The 21,831-nt window shown below is 30.1% G+C and overlaps 1 protein-coding gene across 1 annotated transcript; it reads right to left on the bottom strand.

The window, feature by feature from the left end:
• Positions 1-15,380: 15,380 nt before the first annotated feature.
• On the bottom strand, positions 15,381-18,771 carry LOC120092816 (mitochondrial import inner membrane translocase subunit TIM13). Its single transcript, XM_039051020.1, has 2 exons — positions 18,491-18,771; positions 15,381-15,769 (listed from the first exon to the last, which is right to left on the bottom strand). The coding sequence occupies exons 1-2, from the start codon at positions 18,602-18,604 to the stop codon at positions 15,620-15,622; spliced, it is 264 nt and encodes an 87-aa protein (XP_038906948.1). The 5' UTR covers positions 18,605-18,771; the 3' UTR covers positions 15,381-15,619.
• Between the last annotated feature and the right edge of the window lie 3,060 nt (positions 18,772-21,831).

The raw sequence follows: 21,831 nt of genomic DNA, 5'->3' as shown, positions 1-21,831 counted from the left end.
GACGTCATTATTTCCGACTTATTGTGTTTATTGTGTTGGGCCATTAAATAAAATAATAAATGATTGTTGGCATATGAACATGGGAGTATGCGATTTTTTTTTTTAACATAATTCAATTGATATAAATTTATAGTATCAATTTTTAAGATGTGAGATTTGATCTCAGATTCATATATTGTTAAATAAAGTAAGTTTGGAATAAAATAATTAAGTTTTAATTTTTTAATTTAATAATAATGAGTGTGTGTTATCATAGTAGTAGAAATTTTTGTTTGTATATCCTTTTCATCCCATTTTGAACCAATAAATTATTGACACAATTTCATACTTCAGGAACGGATGTAAATATCTTTTACATTTGCCACAAGTATTTATTAGAAAAATGGAGGTTTTTCTAAATAAAAATTCATATAACCCACAAAAGGGGTAAAGAAAACCGAAAATCACTAAAAATTACATCCAAAATTCAAAAAGTCTGAAATTCCACAACGTCCCGCAAAACCACAAATAAAATCAAAACCAGCAGCAAAATGAGTTACATAGTGAGTAACTCTGTTACACACATAGGAGAATATGAGAAGAAGATCCAACTTACTCACCAAAGTCTGAATTTTAACAATTATGTTGTCACACCCTTCTTCAGATTATCCTCTTGATCTGAGAAGAAATGTGAAGACAACAATTGTCAACTTTTATATGACAACTATTGTCCAACATACTCCTAAAAACCTGTAATTTGGCACCTGTTAAATCTGATTAGCAGTTTATAATTCTCTAGAACTCAACACATAATTTCAACAACTTAAACATATAATTTATTGCTAATCATAAATATCAACATTAACATATGCAAGATTCAGGGACCAAACTTAAATACAATACCTACTTCACTCTGTTTGCCCCCTAACATAGACATAAAACTAGTAACAAAACATTATGAGCCACCTAAACTGCAATCTTCTTGATGGTTTGAGACGAAACTGACTGGTAGAACTGCTAGGCCTCGGGACGTCGACCGCTACTTGTGGAGGAAAATATTTTTAAAGAGTGAGCTAGAAAGCCAGTGAGTGACTATCTTAGGTAAACATACTTTAAATCATAATTAACATAAACATGATTATGAAGAAACATTATAAAATCACAATCAGGGTTTTTAAAACGGAACTAAAATCATAAGTGTACATCATATAAAAGAAGAAAAACCCTGAAATAATTTATTAGCATCTTTCTGAAACTCAATTACTCCACTGCTTGAACATGTGGGAGAGCTCTTTTGCTCACTCCCTACTAACCTTAGTTGGGAGAGAGTCTTTTTGCTCGATTTCATCAACATCGATAACATAGTCATATGTGCACGTAGAACTAGATTGGGTCCTGCCCACCTTACCATACCTTCGGTATCAAGGATTCCTAATATCATTGTAATCTGGGTACCTTACCATACCTTAGGTACCAATATTGGAGTAGGGTTTGTACAAGGCACAAACAATTAAACATTTAAGAACATATACAAAATATACAAATTTGAAATAAGCATACCTCATAGTTTCATATGAACACATAGTGCCTTGTAAAACATGGAATATACTTGATTAATTTCATCATGCAATAAAACATGGCATAGGCTTACTGGAAAACACATGCTAAACTCTTAAATAACTTCATCATTTAAAAACATGTATCATGCAATCAATGTCCATTTAGGGCGTGCGTTGGAAAAATCATGATATAAAAACTTCATATGAAATGCCTATGCGTTGTGAATTATTCATAAAACTTGCGTTAGAAAACATTTATTAAAACTTGTCACCACAGTCTTAAGCTACTTATCCAAGGGATTGTACGTCTCTCCTATTTACGTTTGCCCTGATAATTTGGTGGATAATTGAGAAACTTTTCCCAAGATGCTTAGGTAAGTGCTGAAACATTTCTCAGTCTATGTGACATACATCCACTCTTCGATGTACTCAGATTGCCTTCGTTGTGAATTGGGCGCTATGTTATGTGCATTAATACATAACATCACTGAGCCAACTACTTGCTTGTTCTTCATATGCATTGCCTACTTATTCATCCACAACATTATTCCAAATTCAAACTTCTAGACTTCATAACTTTAGTTCCAACATTCGCTTAACTAAACCCCTTTCAAAGAAAACGCTCTTAAACATCTTAACTTTTGCTTATCTTAGAATTTGAGCATTATTTCCTCCAGAATCGATTGAAAATCCCTCAGATTCTCCTTCAATTGGCCAAGAGTTCTTCAACTTTCAAAATATTCAGATGGCAATAACATTCCTTCACTTAGGCCTTCTTGGTTAAACATATTTATACTTGGGTTTGCATGAAGAGATTACTTAATTAATTGCCACTTGGAAATTTTATCCCTTTATTGGCGTTTGCAAGGTTACACTTGACTTATTTACACGTTAATTAAGCTGAATTCCTCAGCTTAAACTTGATCGCATGGCCTTGCGGCCACCTAAGCCTTCTTCCTTCAATGCATGACCTTCTGCTGCATCACTTGCCAGCTTAGCACTTATTAATGACATACAAAGTTGGTCGCATGGTGCCTCATAGTTCCAATGCATGGAACCTTCTATCTTTCCTAAGTGTTAACTTGTTTCTACTTCATCCAAGAACGAAACATTCTACACTTAGCATATTTTCATGCCCTTTTCCGACTTACCATTGTTACTCTCCCCTCTCTACGCATTGACCAAGCTACAACCTGAACGCATATAGTTATAACAGTCATAAAATTTTCCTTCTCTTACATTTTAGATGCATCATTCACTATACATACTTGACTATTTTTTCCATTTCCGTTAATACACATCTTAACTCATAATCAAGATAAGTTAAACTTAATTAATTGGTAAAACAAGTTCAAAGGTTTACATGCATCATTTATCGAGAATCATTAGTCATGTTGACCAGTTCCCTAGCATTAGATTCAACCACGATAGGAAAAAGGGAGGGCTAACCCTGAAGTGGAGAGAAAATGTGACCCTTCCATGATTGCCTAAGCCTTCCAGCAGTTATGATGGGCCAAAATGTGATGAAACTTCCAAAAACTCAACCTTTTAGGTGAACCGGAAGAATCACGCACCACCCACACCCAACCCAAGTCACCCAACACTTCACTTTATTCTACGACGTGTCCACATTCAGCTTCCACTCATTTGGTGAAGGGATCCACGAAACATGACTACCCTGTCTCTCTAGGAAAGCAGGACTAAAACCAACACTTGAGTTTGATGCTAGATTTTTATTTGGTATTTATTAAAAATACCTAACAGCCTATTTGGATACACTAGAGTTTTTTTTTTTTTTTTTTTTTTAAATGTCATTATTTATTTGATAAAAACAGTTAAATATACATTTTGAAATTTTTTCAAAAACTATTTCGAGCGGTTGCTAAATACTTAATTTTTTTTTTCAAAATTAAACAATTTAAAAGTTAAACCAAACACATCCTTAATCTCTCATTTTTAATGATTAGTTTGAACCTTTTTTTAGCTTGGTTCTAAAATGCCCTTGGACAATGATTAATGACAAGTTTGGAGTGATTTTAAAATGATTAAAGTCATTTTTGTTATTTTCGAAAACCACAATTTGATGATTAACTTAATTGAAACCTTTTTATTTGAATGTGGCATTTTTTCCCCTTTTCTCTCATCTTTAAGTATTTAATGATTAGTTTGTAACTCCTAGCTGCTCCAACTATATGAAGTTGAGTTTATAGTTGTTGCCTAACACCTCTCTTAAATTTCAAAGATTAGTTGGTTTTAGGGCTAAGCAAGTTTATTTAATTAAGTTGTTAAAATGAACTTAAGCTAATTTTTACGATGATTACGTTGAGTAACTTGGTTGAACATGATTAATTGGGTAGTGGGTGACAAAATTTTTAAAGTTTTTAGGTATAAAAGTCTCATCTATAATGTTATAATAAAGCTGTGAAAATTGTAAAAAGTATAGGTGTATGGTCAAGTCTTAATATAAATATGATGAGAAAAGAATTGCGGTTTCTTAGGATCCAAGTAGAAATCTTCTTCTAGGTGATATAAATATATTCATATTGACCTTAACTTTATTTACATTATTCCATGGAAAAGTAAATTTAAACTAAAATTATAAAATAAGATAAAATGATAAAAATTCCGTGAATATTTGAGAATTCTAATTAGATGTTCCTAACTATATAAGTTATAAATTCATCCATCAATCTTTCTTAATCGGATGGATAACTCTTTATCACATATTTATGTTAGTTTCTATGACTTAAATTAAAGATCATTTATTAATGCGATGAACACCTCAACAACGAATATATATTTGCTCTTTACTTTCTCATTCTCTCTTCTCTCATGTTATTCTTATTGTTCTTCTTTTGCCCTTATTTTATATCATCTTGAAATTTGATTCCATAGGTTTGGATTGCTGGTGATAATAGTGGTTTTCAAAAACATATTTTCTTTCAAATACTTTTTATACAATTCGTTTAGAAATAAAATACTCATATGTTTGGTTACATTTTCTCGAACATATTTTTTTAAACATAAACTTGTTTGGGTCTATATTCAAAATACTTCCACAAAGGTTAAACTACCGTATAGGACAACTATAAATACGATGAACTAATCCTTTTGGATTTGTTATTAGAGTGCTATGACCAACAAATCGTTGTTAGTGATAGTGGAGTGGTTGTCAATAGTGAGCTAACTGAGATTTTGTTTCTAGCAATGGTTCAACAACAATGGATGGTGACTGGATGCCAACGAAATCTATTGGATTGGCAGCACCGGGTGGCAATATCCGATGGGCAACGATAGAATCCGTTTTTAGTATTGTGGTAATACATGCTTCTTGTATTTAACATCTGACACGTCATAAGGTGATAGATTATTTATTTCATAGGTTCCACATAATTCTTAAATATTTTTCTATGACAACAATAAATGAAAATAGTATGAAAAATAGTTAAATTATAAATTTAGACCTTAAATTTCAAAATTTGTATCTATTTGATTCATGAACTTTCAAAATTAAAATGTTACTCTAAAGTAAAACATAAAAGTTACGTCTAAATAGAAGTAAACCTAAAAATAAAAGTTTAGAGATTCATTAAAAATAAAATTGAAAGTTGAAATACTTATTAAATATTTTTAATTACGTAAAAATAGACTAAAGTTAAGACAATAAACTTATATAATTTAACCATAAAAGAAATACTAGAAAATTTTTTAATTGTGCATTATTTATCTAGTATAGCGAGTGGCAAATCACAACGTTATTGTAGATTCGTAATGTGTTCATAATGTCACGTCCTTTGCTGTCTTTTTCATTTTAGCGACTGAGACTTTCATGGTTGAAACGGTCTTTTTACGTCTAAAAAAAGGTCATTTTCTTTTCTTTTCTTTTCTTTTCTTTTCGAAAAAGGGTCTATAAATTTTGTGATTTCAAAAATACACAAAATAAATTTGTTCAACTTTCTAGAGTAGATGTAATTGTTGATAAATAATCAAGTATATCTTTAATGATAAATGAAATATTCCAGTTCTTCAAGATAATAATACATTTAAGAGAAATAAAAATATAGAATATGATTCTATTTGAAAATTAATTAATTTTTTCTTTAAAAAAAATTAAGTTTATGAACAATACTCTCATCTCTAAATTTCTTCTTTTGTTATCTATTTTTCATCACTAATTTAAAAAATCAAGTCAAATTTTGAAAACTAAAAAAAAGTAATTTTCAAAAAGTAATTTTTGTTTTTTAAATTTAACTAGAATTCAATCATTATACTTAAAAAAGATGCAAACCATAGTTATTAAATGGAACCTAAATAATTATTAAAAAAAATAAAAAAATTAAATGATTATCAACTAAAATATATAGAGCTGCCCAAAATTGAAAATAAATCTTATAAAAGAGTTGGAAAAGTTTTTGTCTTAAAGAGAGTTAACTGCTGAAGACGCGGGATGATTTTCCTTGCTACACTCGTTGACTTGATCAACCAGAAAATAATGTCTTTTCTTTTTCTTTTTCTTTTTTTGAATTTTGGTTCGTGTGTTTGACATTGTCAGAAAACTTTCTAGTACTATGTACTGTTATTTACCAATTATAATTTTGCTTTCACAAATATTTTTTCATAAAGAAGAATCTGGATATTGGTATCGTATTGTCTAAGTTAATAATAGGCTTCAAGTTGTATAAAAATTTTTAGAAATGGGAATGAAATTATTTCATATGAAGTTATGAAGATATATTTATATTTATAGGAAATTTCTAATCTAAAATGTTTAAATTAGGATTTCGAAATTGCATTAGACTTATCCTCAAATCAAATGAGTTGATGCATGCATTTGCATTTGGCATGCTTCATTCATCAAATGAGTTGAGGCATGCATTTGGGCATGCGTGTGTTTGAATATTTTATTATTCGAAGGGATTTCAAATGAAATATGATTTTTTTTATAGGGGTGATAAGTCGGTTTGGTTTTTCTCAATTTTGAAGCTTTTATCTATCTAGTTTTTATGTGTTGAGGATTCTACATTGGAAAAATCAAGGGACTTCATTTTTTATAAGATAAATGAGTTGATTCTCTCGTGGTTAATTAATTTTGAGATAGACCCAGGTTATCTAATACTATATTAAACTTAAAAAATTAGAATAATGGAGTAATTAATTTAAAAATTTTAGAATTTGATAGCTAACAAATGACACAAACTATTAGATATTTGAAAACATTAAAAAGAAAATAGACAGGAACAAGTTGTAATGAATATGGAAAGGTTAACGTGATGGAAGGGTTGGATTATTAATTGACTTGGCCCTGCATGTAAGAGAGAGAATGGGCAATAATTTCTATATTTGCATGTTCCCTTAAAGAATAGTTGAATCTTTCAGGGAAATTAAAGACTTGATGTGTCTTGTCTTGCATTGCTGGTACAATTAAATTTGAATTTTGCATGTTAAATGAAGAAAAATAATGGAAAAAGGAGGAAAACAAAATAGCAAAAGAGGTAGAGAATGGTTCTAAAGAGAAGTAGAAGTAGAAGTAGGTATTTAATAACTCCTCCACGTGTTCTTTTTTGGTTGGTTGAGATCCACCGACCAATTTCTTTTTCAACAAATTTCTAATAGGGATGTTTAAAAAATCCGGTGATCTAAAAAAACCGATCAACTCAACCTAACTCGTGTGGTTTAGGTTGTGTTATCAACTCATTTGGGTTGGATTGGGTTCAAATAAATGAAAATTTTACGAGTTGGGTTGGTTCATGGGTTCACCTAATATAACTCAAATCAACCCGAATTTATTATTAACTTTAAAATATATTTTTTTATTACTTATAACACAATTATTTATACATATATTAATTTTGATTTTATTTAATTCTAATATTTTTTTGACTAATTTATTCTTTAACACCTCTTAAAAGTAGTTTCTTTGCACTTTAGCCAGAAAATTTTCGCTATATAAATTGAAATTGAGTTGTTAATCTTAATTCTATATATGAAAATAATTAAATTAGATTTTTACATATTTACGTTTTGCTTCTTTTTATAATAAAATTTTAAATAAATGACACGGTTAACCCGAACCAACCCAACCCAAATAGTTCATGGTTGGGTTGGGTTGAGTACATTTTTTCATAAGGGTTATTTGAGTTGAAAAAATGTACAATCCGAACAATTGGATTGGGTTTAAAAAGTCTTACAACCCGACCCAACTCAACCCATGAACACCCCTAATTTCCAATACTCACCTAGTATCTATATACTATATACTTTATAATTTGGTCTTTATAAATATTTTTTGATCCCTCGTGATTTTTAAATCATGCTAATTAACTTGTCTGATAATTACTACGAGTAATACCCCCCATTTAATTTTGTTTCTATAGGAGCATTTCAACAAATAAAAAATAAAAAATTAATGTTGTCATTGATTTGATGAGCATTGGTGAGCTGTATATTGTTAAAATTCAACAATTTTATAGTTGAAGACATGTTGAATTAATTAGAGAAAAAAATTTTTTTTTTTAAAAAGCCATTTTTTTAATTAAATATTTGAAAAGTTAAACTAAAACATCATTAGTTTAGAATGAAATTGATTTCGAGGTAGGGCTCCATTTGGATAATTTAGTGCAGATGTAATAAGCACTAAAATGTGATTTGACTTGCTGACTTGGAGCTGATTGGGAATTTGATTTGAAGTGATCTTTTACACATCTTAGTATAAATCTCATTAGATCATGAAAAACAATGTAAATGAGAAAATTTATTTGAAAATTAAGTTTTAAAAAAAAAATACTATCTTAATGGACTAGATATTACTACTACTATTATTATTTGGAAGAAACTAACTTGGTTTATAAAATAATAGAATTTACGATTATAAATAAAGATTTAATTAATTCATCAAATAATTATTTAATTTTTTATTTTTAAAAATGAAGCGTATAAACATTCCTTCACTTGTAAATTTTTTATTTTAAAAGTGTTTTTAGAAAAACAAAATCAAGGTAAATTAATTTTATTTTTGAAATTTAATTTAGAATTCAACTATAAAAGATGCAAACTAATATTAAGAAAAATGAGAGAAAACAAGCTTAATTTTAAAATACCAAATAGAGTTACCAAATGGACCTTAAATTATAATTTTAATAAAAAACTTAGAGTTTATAAAAATCTTGAAATTTATACTTGTTGGAATGGCTACTTGGAAATAAGTGACAGGAATGGAAGCTCAAAAATTCTCAGTAGCGTATAAAACTTGCAAAACAGAAATCTGTGAAAGGTTGAGTCTCGTATCACACTCTCTTTAAGACGTTTCATGACTTTGCTCTTTGTATCAGTTCGTAAAGAAAGCCACGTCGGTCCCTAGGAAAAAATAACCTAGATCAAATCTGTTTCGATCGGAATTGCATCGGATCGAAAATGCTCACACCCTTCCAGACTGTGCTTAGAAAATGTAAAAAAGAATTGTGATTGAGAAAAAAAAATACAAGAATTGTGATTATTTTGTGTTTCTTTTCTTTGAAGAACCAAAACTCAGTTTATAGGTCTTGAAGGCCAACGGTGAATGCGCAAAATCGGGAATAACGTGCGTGTGTTAATGGGAGCACAAACCGAATGGGCAAAAACGAATTAACGGAAAAAATGGGATTGGAACTGCACCAGATACTGATTGAAAATGTTTACACCCTTCCCGATTGTGCTCGAAAAACGTAGAAAAGAATTTTGATTGAGAAAGAAAATACAAGAATTGTGATTATTTTATATCTCTCCTCTGAAGAACCGAAACTTAATTTATATGTCTTGAAACCCAACGGTGAATGTGCAAAGCCGAGAGTAACGTGTGTGTTAATGGGGCACAAATTGAATGGGCAAAAATGGATTAGAGGAAAAAATGGGTGATTAATTGACTAATAATGTGGGTCAAAAAATTAATAAGTAAAGAAAGTTTTTTTAAAATAATAATAAAATAAATAAAAAAAACTATTTATTCCCCACCCAACCGAGTGCGGCACGTGGAAAGACTATCAAACCTTCATTTACGTATCTCTTCACTCCTTTTAAAACTTAGGTATCCCTTGAAGTCGAGAAAAGATAGAGACAAATAAGAAGACATCTACTTGTCATTCCAACGAATACCAGATTTTCACTTTTCTTTTTCCTTCCTTAAAAGAATACATTTTTATTCACAATACTCAATTAATAGGGTGTAAAGTAGTAATTTAGCTAATGAAATAAAATACAAATAACATTGGAAAAGAACCTCAATATTAAAAAAGTAAGTACATTAAATGATTTTTTAACGTTTTCAATTGACCATAAAATGAAGTCAAGAACGTCATCCTATGAATATTATTTTATTATGCGTGAGGATAGCTAACTAAAATAATAATAATAATATTTGAAAAAAAAAGTAATAATAAGATAATTGTTTTAAATAATAAAATTATTAAAAATATTTTTATATATAATAAAATGTCATTGTCTATCATTAATAGATAGTGATAGATACTGACATTGATAGATGCTACTATAAATATTATTTATAGATAATGACATTTTGTTATATTTGTAAATAAGTTTTTAATTTTATTATATTTGAAAACAATCCTTATAACAATAATAAGAAGTCTTCACCTAGTTAGTTATTAATCATTATTAAGAAGAATAAATGCATCTCATTCCTAAAGTTTTAAATCATCCTTTTAATTTTTGAATTTTATTTAGTGGGAAAAGTCTATTGAGTTTTTTAATTATTATTTTAAATTGATATGAACATAATTAAAAATTTCTATTCCTCTCTCTCCTTTCTTCTTATTCTTTATTTATTATTTTAAATTAAAATGTCAAAAAAGGTTTAAATATTAATAAAGAATTCTCAAAGACTTCTTAATTTTATTCTTAAAAATTAGAGGACCGAGCAAATTACATTTTGAAAGCTTAAAAAGGTCCTTTTTAAATATAAAAATATTTAAAAATATTTATATTTTATTGTAAAAAGTTCCAAAGGTGTAAAGTACACTTTTTGGAACTTGGTAATTTCTTTTTGAGGAATTTTCTATTTATAATAATTTTTCCCTTAAAAAAGCCATTTTTCTTTATTATTTTTATTTTTTTACACATTTTTCATCATCTTTATCTTTATATTGAACTTTTTACTAAGTTCTTTGATAGAAAGACGTCATGGTCATTTGTACTCATTACGTTGTGGTTGTTTTATTTTCCGAAGCATGTGAAATTATTCAATATATGAGTGCCTTCTATTATAGTCTTTCTTGCTTCCTTTTATTTTTTCCTTTTAATAGGAAGTTAAAATTCTAAATTTGGTATGTATTTAGATCACGTTTATTAATATATAATGAAATTTAGTATAATCATAATAAAATTTAATTGATAGATCAATCGTAATAGTCCAGAATTACAAACGTAGTTGGATTGCTTTTGACGACGATTACTTAGAATTATGAATATATCACATTAATTTTACGTATTACCATTTTATCCTAAATGGTAACGATGACAATAACAATAAATGTGACAATTTTATACTTCTCATATGGTAACAATATATTAATGGTAACGATAAGATGGTGATAATGTAATTTCAAAATACAATCAGATTAATCACCCTCTACTCATCAATCAGTTTGCGTTTTTTATTATAGTACTATCCCACGTATCAGTACAAGTATGGAACACAAGGCAAACAATATCACACGTGATTCATTGAAACCCGCTTTTCATATTACCATTCATTTATTACAAACAAGATCGAGAGATTCACCCTCTCGCGACCCTATCTGAATTGACATAAAGAAAGATGGGATCTCCTGACACTATTGATATTATTTTATCATTTTTTTAACGATTTTATGCATCATAATAGCAAAAAATATTGTAGTTGTTTCACTCATGCATATTTCGTTGGACATCTTTTTTAATAATAAAAAGTATCAACAAATAAATAATTAAACATCCTTTATGTACAGATGGCAGTGGACAAAATTATAGAATTGGTAAAGAAAACAGGTGTGCATTTAGGGTTATGATTCATTATGCGACCGACTTTAATGTTGTGTCAATCATTAAGATTCTGTTCGATAATTATTTGATTTTCTGTTTGTGTTTCTTAAAAATTAAGTTTATTTCATCTACATTTTTTTACCATGATTTACATTTCTCAAATATAATAATTGAATTTTTAGCTAAATTTTAAAAATAAAAACTACTTTTTTTTTAGTTCTTACAATTTAAATTTGGCTTGATATTTTAAACAATTAATGAAAAGTAAATAAGAAAGGAAGAAACTTAGTGGTAGAAATAATGTTAGGCTTAATTTTCAAAAACAAAAACAAAATGGTTACAAAATGGGGCCTAAGCAATTCACATTATCGACTATTTTTGTATTATAATTAATTAAATTTTAGAGAAATTTTCAGTAATAGAAAAAATGCCTAACTATTTACAAAAATGACAAAAGAAAATACTTGTAGATACTAATAGACTCAGTGATAGAAACTAATAGAAGTCTATCATTGATAGGGACAGATAGGAGTCTATCAATGTCTATTAATGATAGAAATTGATAAAAATCTAAAACATTACATATTGCTATTTTGAAAATCCTCCTAAGTTTTACTAAATTTTATCATTATTAAATTAAATTTAAAGTTTTATTTCATAACTATCTTAAGGGCAATTGCAATGAGTATCACTTTTAAGGGTAATAGTTTTATGATAATATTTTTAAAGAATTACAATTATAGCAAAATCTATCAATGATAGACTTTATTGCTGGTAGACACTTATTAGCGATATAGTTTATTGCTGATAGGCTCTTATTAGTGATATAGTTTATTGCTGGTAGACTCTTATTAGTGATATAGTTTATTGCTGATAGGCTCTTATTAGTGATGTAGTCTATCATTGTTAGATACCAAAAGCTGGATCTAAAATTTGCTAAATCTGTAAATTGTTTTGCATTGTACTATATCTATTAATACTTTCAGGTTGATTTTTATATTTGCAATGACTCTTTATTTTAAATTAAAAATTAAAAGTGAGTATTTAGTAAAAAAAACGAAATTAAAAATCTAAACAATGAAACTTATGGACCAAATTGAAATAAACTTCACATCTCATGAATAAAATTTTAAAATTTTGTTCCTAACAACTAAATTAAAAGACCGAGACTAAAAACATTAAAACTAAAAGTGTGAGCTTCGTTTGGTAACCATTTAATTTTAGTTTTTCTTTTTAATTAAGTTTATAGATACCACCTTACTTTGTTCAAATTTCTTCATTTGTTATCTGCTTTTTACCAATGGTCAATTTGAAAATGAGAAAAAAAAAGTAGCTTTTAAAAAAAAAATTAAAAATTTAACTAAGAATTCAACAATTATACTTGAAAAATATGCAAATCATTGTGAGAAAGGGAGAAAAATAGATTTAGTTTTTAAAAGTAAAAATAGGTTTAATTTTCAAAAACCAAAACAAAAAACTAAGACCTCATTTGATAATCATTTAATTTTATATTTTTGTTTTTGAAAATTAAACCTTATTTTTCATTTCTTTTCTTTTTTTTTAAAAAAAAATGGTTTACCGACGCCTCTTGACGGTGGTGGGAAAACAAAATGTTGCATAATTCTAATGTGCGTCGGCAATCCCTAAATAAACTATATCAATTTAATTAATACAATAACAAAACTATAGTATTACTTCAAACTTCATCCAGAAACAACATTATAAATTTTTTTTTTTGAAAGGACTAATTAATATTATATTATCGACAATCTTTTAGATCATTTTCAATCTAGGTCTTAATTTTTTATAATTTGCTGTTTAATCACCTTTTCATGTAGATATGAAAAAAGTCTAAAATAATATGCTTATTTTCAGCAGAAATTGTTGAAAAAGTTTTAATCAAAATTTATGGCTCATTAGATTATTATTCTATTAGCATATTTCAACATTCATATCTAATATTTAACATCTTAGTTAGAAAAATATAATTTTGCTGATGGATCAATTATGAGCCGAAATTCCACGCTACATTATTAAAGTAAGAAAGTCCGTAAAACAAGTAGAATAAGAATATATAAAAATGATCGCGTACTTTAGTTAGAAAATCCATTCTTCAAAAAAAAAAAAAAGTTAGAAAATTATATCCCTAATTCCACCGATTACTATTTATTTTAGTATGAAAAGAATATATAAAGAATTGTGTTCTAGATCGTTTAATTAGTTAAAAAAAATTCCACTCTCTCAATCCACCTAATTATTTTAATAAAAGTAAGTTAAAAATTTAGCCGTTTATTCTTTATTTTGTGGCTAAATTGTTAAAAGTATCTAGTAAATCAAACAAGAACTTAAACTCTAAATTTTCTATTTTATATTTAAGGACCTATTAAATTCAAAATAAAAAATTTAAAAATTTAATGACACAAAATTGAATGGACATAAAATTAAAAGTTTAAAAATTAGAAGTATATTAGATATTATACGTCCAGACAACAGAAAAATATAACTTTGAAAATTTAAAGACTAAATTTATAATTTAACTTTTTTTTTTTTACATTATTTTCATCATAGTGATTCTTACCTTATCTATTTGAGCGTATAAAAAAAGCTTATCTAACATAGTGTTCTCAAATAATTATCTAAAAAATTGAGTATAGATAAGGCTGACAAATAAAAATCTTATCTAGCATAATGGACTCAAATACTGTCCTAAATATACGGTTCTAGATAAACTCTCACACATAAAAGATCTTATCTAGTATAGTAAATTTGAATTAAAAAACACCAAAAAAAAACTCCAAATCATTAATTTTACTAAAAAGAAAACACTTCCAATTTTTAATATTGTGAATATTTTTCTTGTTGGCATAGTATGTGAAAGGGCACAAATAACTGATTCGGGAGATAAAATATACAACAAAATTTAAAATTGACAATTACTTTTTAGCATATAGTATATATTTAAAAATTTTTATTAAGTACAAGTGAGAATATGAAGAAAAAAAAAAACAAACAAATAGGAAGAAAATATTTCAGAATTTTGCGATGGCTTTCATGGAAGTCTTGACGAGATTCTTTACTATTACAAAAGTTGAAGATTATTTGTAACGTTTACTGAATGCAATAAAAATGCTATAATTAATGAACCGATTATTAATACCTTCATCATTATGTTACGTAAATTTATGGAATGACTTAAATTATACTTGTGCATTTCGCCAAAAGAGTTGACTTTAAAGTGGAAGTGTTTATTCCATAAAATTTAAAATTAAACTCAAAACTTTTTGAACTTGATACCCTCTTTTATGAGAAGCTGAAAAATTGTGTAAAAATCAAATCAACAGATTAACTAAATTAAGTTTCTTTAAAAAAAAAAACCCATATACAACTCAAAAAGGCCCAAGCCTATTCACATGAATATTCAAATCCAATCCCAAATTTAATAAGGTTGGTTGCATATATGGCTTAGAGATTAGTACCATTTTTAAGATTTGTATTGCTTCCATTAAAAAAAATGGTTATTGCTGGTCCTATCATGTTACCATTGGTAGTGACAATGTTTTTATTGGTTCGTATTAGGGATATGTTAGTAGTTAGTTAAGAAAGTCGTAAAGATATTTAGTTATATATAGAGGGAGTGGAGGAGGAAGACCCAAATTATTTTGGTGAGTAAATTAAAGGGGAGACTACAAATAACTCGACACGTTTGATAACCTTTTATATTTCAATATCATTTTAGTTATGTACTGATTCCAACAGTTTTTTTGGCCTAGCCTAAATATGTCATCCTAATATTTAAAGACCATATGAAATTTACTCGGTACAACTTTCACATGGTAATAACCCCAGTTGAAGCATATTAAATCAGAAGAAATGAGAGTTTAATTGACCCAAAGTTCACATATAACAAATCAGGTACATGAGATACCAATATTATCTAAGGGGCACAGATCAAAAGCATTGTCTCCTCAAGAAGGATATTAGAGCTGGAAAATAAATTTCGAACTGGGAACAAAAAATGTAGGTTGCTGAAAATACCTCGACCTCGTAACGTCTTAGGAAAACCTGTTCTTTCAGTGTGGTGTCTTAAAGAGGGCTCTACTGACAATGCTGGTGGCTTCAATATAGCGCTCCATGCACCTAGAGATGCAACTGCTCTCACTTCCACTTAGGCTTGACCCCGGCTTTGTGATGCACTTGTCAAAGCACTTCACTCTTAAAGTCTGTGCAAGAAGAGTGCAAGAATTTAATTTGAAACTGGCTTTTGGGTCTTTTCATATCAAGATACGAAATTATTATCAAGAAGTTTGAAATTATTAAGCAAACACAAGGTGCAGACAGCAAAGGAAGTAAAGGAACTCGGCAAACACCAGACTAGGTATCCATAAGAGTGGTCCCCCAAAACCCTGAAAAAAAAAAAAAAAAAAAAAAAGCAGCATGGAAAATTTAACTGATCTCAATATCTTCAATGTCCCACCTCATGAACTCTATTCCATAAACAATACTATTAAATTTTGTCGAAAATGGTTGGTTTGCCTAGGAGCTTATTTGTAATTTTCTTATGGCCCTAGGGCTTCCTGTCTGTCTATTTATTTGAGCAAGTCTTCCTATATTTTGTATCACTTCAATAATAAAAAGCAAGTCTCTATTGTGATTTTTTCTTCCTAGTTCTAGGGTTTTCCACGTAAACTATTTGTGTTTCTCTTCTTCTTCCTCTTTTATTTTCATCATGGTATCAGAGACAGACGACGAAACCCTAGCCGCCATTGATGAGTCCCTTCGACGACCAACTCCAAGATGGCTGCCACGATTAAGGAGGTTGTCCAACAGTTCCTAGAGGCTGCCTTACCACATCTTCTTCAACAGATGAGTGCCGGTGGACAGACAACCCAATCCGTCGACGAACAGATTGAGTCGCGCCCAGCCATGGAGGATCGCGGATAGATCGGGTCGCGCCTTGCTGTGGAGGATCGCACCCAGCAGATCGATGGTCCTCAGGTCGTGTGCGGAAAGGAACCTATCAATGGCGGCGCCCAGACCTTCAGCAGCGTCAGATCGGTGAAAGCCCAGCCGTCAGCGCAACAAACTTATATCGCGTTGAACTCTCGGGTGCAGATAGGAAGCCGCGCCGATCTCCTCGGCTCGACCAGCAAACTTATACCTCATGAACTCTATTCCATAAACAATACTATTAAATTTCATTTACAAAACCTAAAGTCTAAGAATCAACATAAGGAGAAAAAAAAGTATGTAAAATCATTTTAACAATTTTAGAAGAAATTGAGAAAGAAATTGATGGAGAGGAGACCATACAAAAAAAATGGGAGATGAAATGTCCCTAAGGGCAAAGGTTCAAAAGAAGGAATTCCGTTGGCCACAATTTGTACAAGATCATAATTCTTTATGGGAATGTACAACTTACAAGATCATAACCCCAAAAAAGTTTCGAAAGAGAACACCAGATGGAAAAGACTTTTCTCGTTGAATACTCTATGGTATGGGTAGATAAAGTTGTAGATCAAAGCTGCCCCATCCCTCCCCAAGTTCACTCCATAAATTTCTCATAAGAGATTCTCTCCCCACCCTTCTTTCCAAGCCATTCTTGGCTTATTCAACCTTCATATTTCCTTCTTTGACAAGACAATCCTCTACCAACTTATAAGGCAGTCAAAATTGGATCCAAATTTTTCCTATTACCCAAACCATTTCCCCAAAAGAAGAGACTTGTCTCCAGAAGAAGTTTCCTGACCCAAAATTTATTTTATTGAGTGCACCTCATTTCACAAACAACCTCATAAATTGGGAAATCACTTCCTTTCCTACTTCAATGGGAGGTTTGGGCATTGGAAGATTAGCAGCTAGGAATAGGACTCTCTTGGCCAAGTGGGGTTGGAAGTTCTCAACTGAATAGAAGGCTTTATGGAGGAAAGTGAAAGCTTCCAAAAGAAGTGGCAAGAGAAAGACTCGTGGACTGTGTTGAAAGGTATGGTCAAGTTAAAGGCCATTGGCTTCATATTTTAGAGTCTTAGACTGCATTCAGTTTACTGATAAGTGGTACAAGACAAAGGTGAGCAAAGGTAATAAAACCCTGTTTTGGAAGGACCACTGGCTGAACAATGAACCTGTATGTCATTCCTTCCCCAGTACCTTTAGTGTGGCAAACTCCAAACATCTTATGACAGAACAATGCTGGTTAGGCTTAAATAGTAGCTGGAATTTAAATTTAGGAGTCTTGCGAATTGGAAGGTGAAAGAGTGGGCTGAGTGAATATAGTTGGATGATTGGTTGATCCAATTAAAATTATCTTCTGTACTAATCATGTGAAGGATTTATGGATACCTAGAGCAAGAATAAATCAAAGGGCGAGTCCTCTACCACACAAGGGAAACAACTTAATGTCATAGAACTAAGTTCTAAAGCTTATAAACACTACTTCTACTCATGGATTCCTGTTGTTGATATCCACTCTTTAGGGGATGTTTTAAAATAAAAGCCAAAGCTTTGAAAACTAAAAATTTGTTTTTGTTAATGTAATTTGGCTAGGAGTTCAAATGTTTCCTTGGAAAAATGAAAATCATGGTAACTAATGGTGAGAAAACAAACACAATTCTCAAAAGCCAAATGGCTATCAAGCGAAGCCAAAATGATTCCATTTGATGTTGTGATAGAATACTCCAAAATCTACAGACTCAACAATTCGCATTGATTAATTCTTGCAACCCATCTTTAATAGCGAGCTCCAATCACTAACCTAAACTTCAAATCCAGAAATTACTGATTCCTTTCTCTCATTACAAATAACCATCACAAAAGAGACAAAAGTGAAACACATTAATCAAACCAACAACTGTAAGAAGTCCAGACATGCATACATCCGCACACACATATCGGTAATTCGACAAACAAGTTTGGAAGAAAAGAAACAAGTAAGGTAGAGGTAGAACCTCAAGAAACTCCTCGGCGTAGGCCTGAGCAAGCTGAGTCTTGAGCTGATCCCTGAATTCATTGGCAGAAAATTGGGAAGAAGAACCGCTTGAAGGCGATGAAAATGAATCCATGGTACTTGCAAAACCCTATAAACCACTGCCCCTTTTCTGTATTCGCTTGCGCTGCGCCGTTGAGCTGATTTTGTGTTCGATGGATGGCGGCGATGGTTATGCCAATGCAATTAGGGCGCGCCTTTGCCGTGGTTCAACCTTACCTCCTCAATTCACAATTTGGTCAATCAATTTTCTTTGACCACCGGTTTAATTGCAAAAATTACTAGAAAAATTGAATTTAGTTTCTATAATTTATATAAAAATCTTTATGAAGTTTGACGTGGAGGGTTTTTTTTTTATTATTTTTTTATTATTATTATTATGGTGATAATAATTATTATTATCAGTATAGCAAGAGATTTTTTAGGTTTTTTTTTTTTTTTTTTTTTGACATGGAGGGCTTTAAGTTAAGTGTACAAATATTCTTTCATATGATGTATTTAGTTTCTTTTAAATAATAATATTATTATTACTAATAAGAAAAATAAAAAATTTACTATCTTACTTTCTTAAAACTGTTATAGCTAGGGAATCATTTTTCACTTTTCTTTTTTTCAAATGACAATTTCAAAATTTTCAACATCTGCCTTGCTTAATTATTTTATTTTATTAAATTTAAAAAAAATCATCCCACATCTTACAAAATAATAAAGGAGTATGAAATTTGGAAAATAGTTGCAAATAATATAGGTGGTGCTTACATAATCTAGGTGGATGTGGAATTTTGAGGGTTTTTTTTTTATTTTTTATTTACATAATTTAGATAGTTACATTCCATTTACTTAATAATTATTTTTTTTATATATAATTTCGTCAGTCACATTGCATTTATTTAATTAGATAACCTTTTTTATTGTTTTCTTATTTTTAAAAAGTATTTATTGCATTGCAATTTTTTTCTTTAAATATTATTATACCTTTTCACAAATATATAGATTTTTTTTAGAGTTTTTTATATAGTAAAATGGCAAAAAGTTTCTTTAGCTCATTAAAATGATTTTTTGTTTTTTTTTTACTATATTTGAAAATATTTTCAACCGTTTGTCAAGTAAACAATTTATCTATTTTTGCATTATGAATTCTTAAACTATATTTATTAACCTTTTTGGATTCCTAAAACTAGAAAAAAAATCCTAAAAAAATCCATTATAGCATACTTCTTGTGGTTGAGAGAGCCAAGAATGCGGCAAAATCGTCTCACTTGAGAATTCCGGAGTCCGACTGACGTGAGTAAGAGCCTAGACCATAGCGGCTTTAGAGAATTCTCTCTCGACTTTAACGGCGACAAAAACTTTCTCCGAGAGGCTTTATCTTTATAGGATCTGTTGAGGTTTCTGGCTCGCAATAAAGCTAGGGCCCCGATCGAGCAACTAGTAGTCCTATCTATCTACCTCTCCAGACACAATATCTTACCTATGATGGTGACCACATCTACTGGCATGTGATGTTTAGACTGTCCAAAGGACACGTGGGAGCAAGCCGAATTTGGAAATGAAAATGAAAGAGGAAGCAACTCAATTACCTCGTTCCTCTCCTTTCAGTTGAGCAGAATGTTCTGAGTTTAGGTCTAATGGTATCATTGTTTATCACAACTGATAAGCTGCCACCAGAATTGTTCCTCGATCAAACTTGCGTTCCCCAGGCGCTATGAAATGGGGGTCTTTCCTTCGCCTATTGTATGTATTGACTTGGTTTCATACAGAACCAAAGGAACATTCTGGCGGACACGCGTGTAGGAAGGCCGACCACTACACTTAATTATAATTCTACTTAATGTATTTGTAAAGAAACACATTTGTTAAGTTAAATAAATAATTGTGTTTTCTTTTTGTGTTCAATTGGTTGATTCAAGGTTGTCAATTTTTTAACTTCTTTAAAACTCATTTTATTTTAAAAATTAAATTGTTACATTAAATTCAAATTTTTTATATTTTTTTATTTCTTTTTAGACCATAATTCAATTTATAATAAACAAAAATATATCAAAAGAATCAAATGCTTATCAATTACATACTATTATTGAGTAAAAAGTACATTTTAAATAAATTTAAAAGTAAAGTTACAGTATAATTTTCACAAGTACAACACAGTTAATGTCATCTAGTAATCTTTAGTTCCATTGTAGTCCAATGGTTAGGATACTTCCCTATTTTCCAACATGCTTAAGTTTGAATTCAACAAATTACAATGTTTTTTCTTTAATTTTTTCCATTTTTGAGGAATATTCACTACAACAAATATGACTTTTCATAGCATTCATTTATAGCATTAGGTTTATTCAAGCTATAAAAAGAAAGTGTGGTGGGCTAAAAATATAAAAATGTGGCATTAAATTGAAAATTAGGCTCCCTCTCGTGTTATGAAAGAGTGTTATTCATCTTCCGCCCAAAACTTCAATTCCCTCTCTCTCCCAAAATTGATTTCAGTTCTATTCTCCCAAACTCTTAGTTCTTTATCTCCAAGCAAATCGATTTCGAAATCCTCTCTCTCTTTCTTTTTATATATATATATATATATATATATATATATATATATATCTTCACCCACCACAACATCTTTATCCAACCCACGGAATCAAAGAATCAGAAAACCCTTCCCTTTCTCTCAATTTGTCTCTATCGTGTCTCGCCCACCCTTCCTACAGTTGTCGTCCTCTGACCACCGACCACCGCCCAGTCGAACAACTATCGTTGCAACACTACTTGTTGTCGTCATCTTCAAAGGTCCGTGCAGTCACCGTTGTGTCGTGCCTAGGATCGTCGCAGGTGAGTTCTTGGTCTTTTCTTCTTTCTTAGTTTGTCTTTCTCTCTTGATCGATTATCTCTCTTTCAGACCCTTCTCCCTCAATTTATCTCTTTCCTTCGTGCACAGGTCACTGACCGCCGCACCGCACTCCTAGGTTCGTTGAATGCCGCTATAGTGGTCGGATCTTCTCCCGTTCAAGACGGGGAAGGGGCAGTAATGAAGAACCAGCCTCCAATATCTTTGATAAATAGATCATTAAGCTTGAACAATCCGTTAATGTGTTCTTCCCTAACACACTCCTTAACTAATAGATCATCAAATTATTCCTAGTGTTAAGGGCATAGTAGCAATTAGTTAAGGAGTGTGTTAGGGAAAGTACAATAAGTAGGAAAGGAGGAAAGTAGGCAACAATTTAATGAATGATTTAGAGCTTGAGATAGATCAAGATTGGGATTTGAGAGAGTCCAAATACTTTAAATTACTTGATTTATCTTATAGTT

Source organism: Benincasa hispida, chromosome 12 (assembly GCF_009727055.1).
Source record: "Benincasa hispida cultivar B227 chromosome 12, ASM972705v1, whole genome shotgun sequence".
Taxonomy (NCBI): Eukaryota; Viridiplantae; Streptophyta; class Magnoliopsida; order Cucurbitales; family Cucurbitaceae; genus Benincasa; species Benincasa hispida.
The sequence above is the reverse complement of the archived record's forward strand: the minus strand, read 5'-3'. Positions and strand labels throughout refer to the sequence as shown.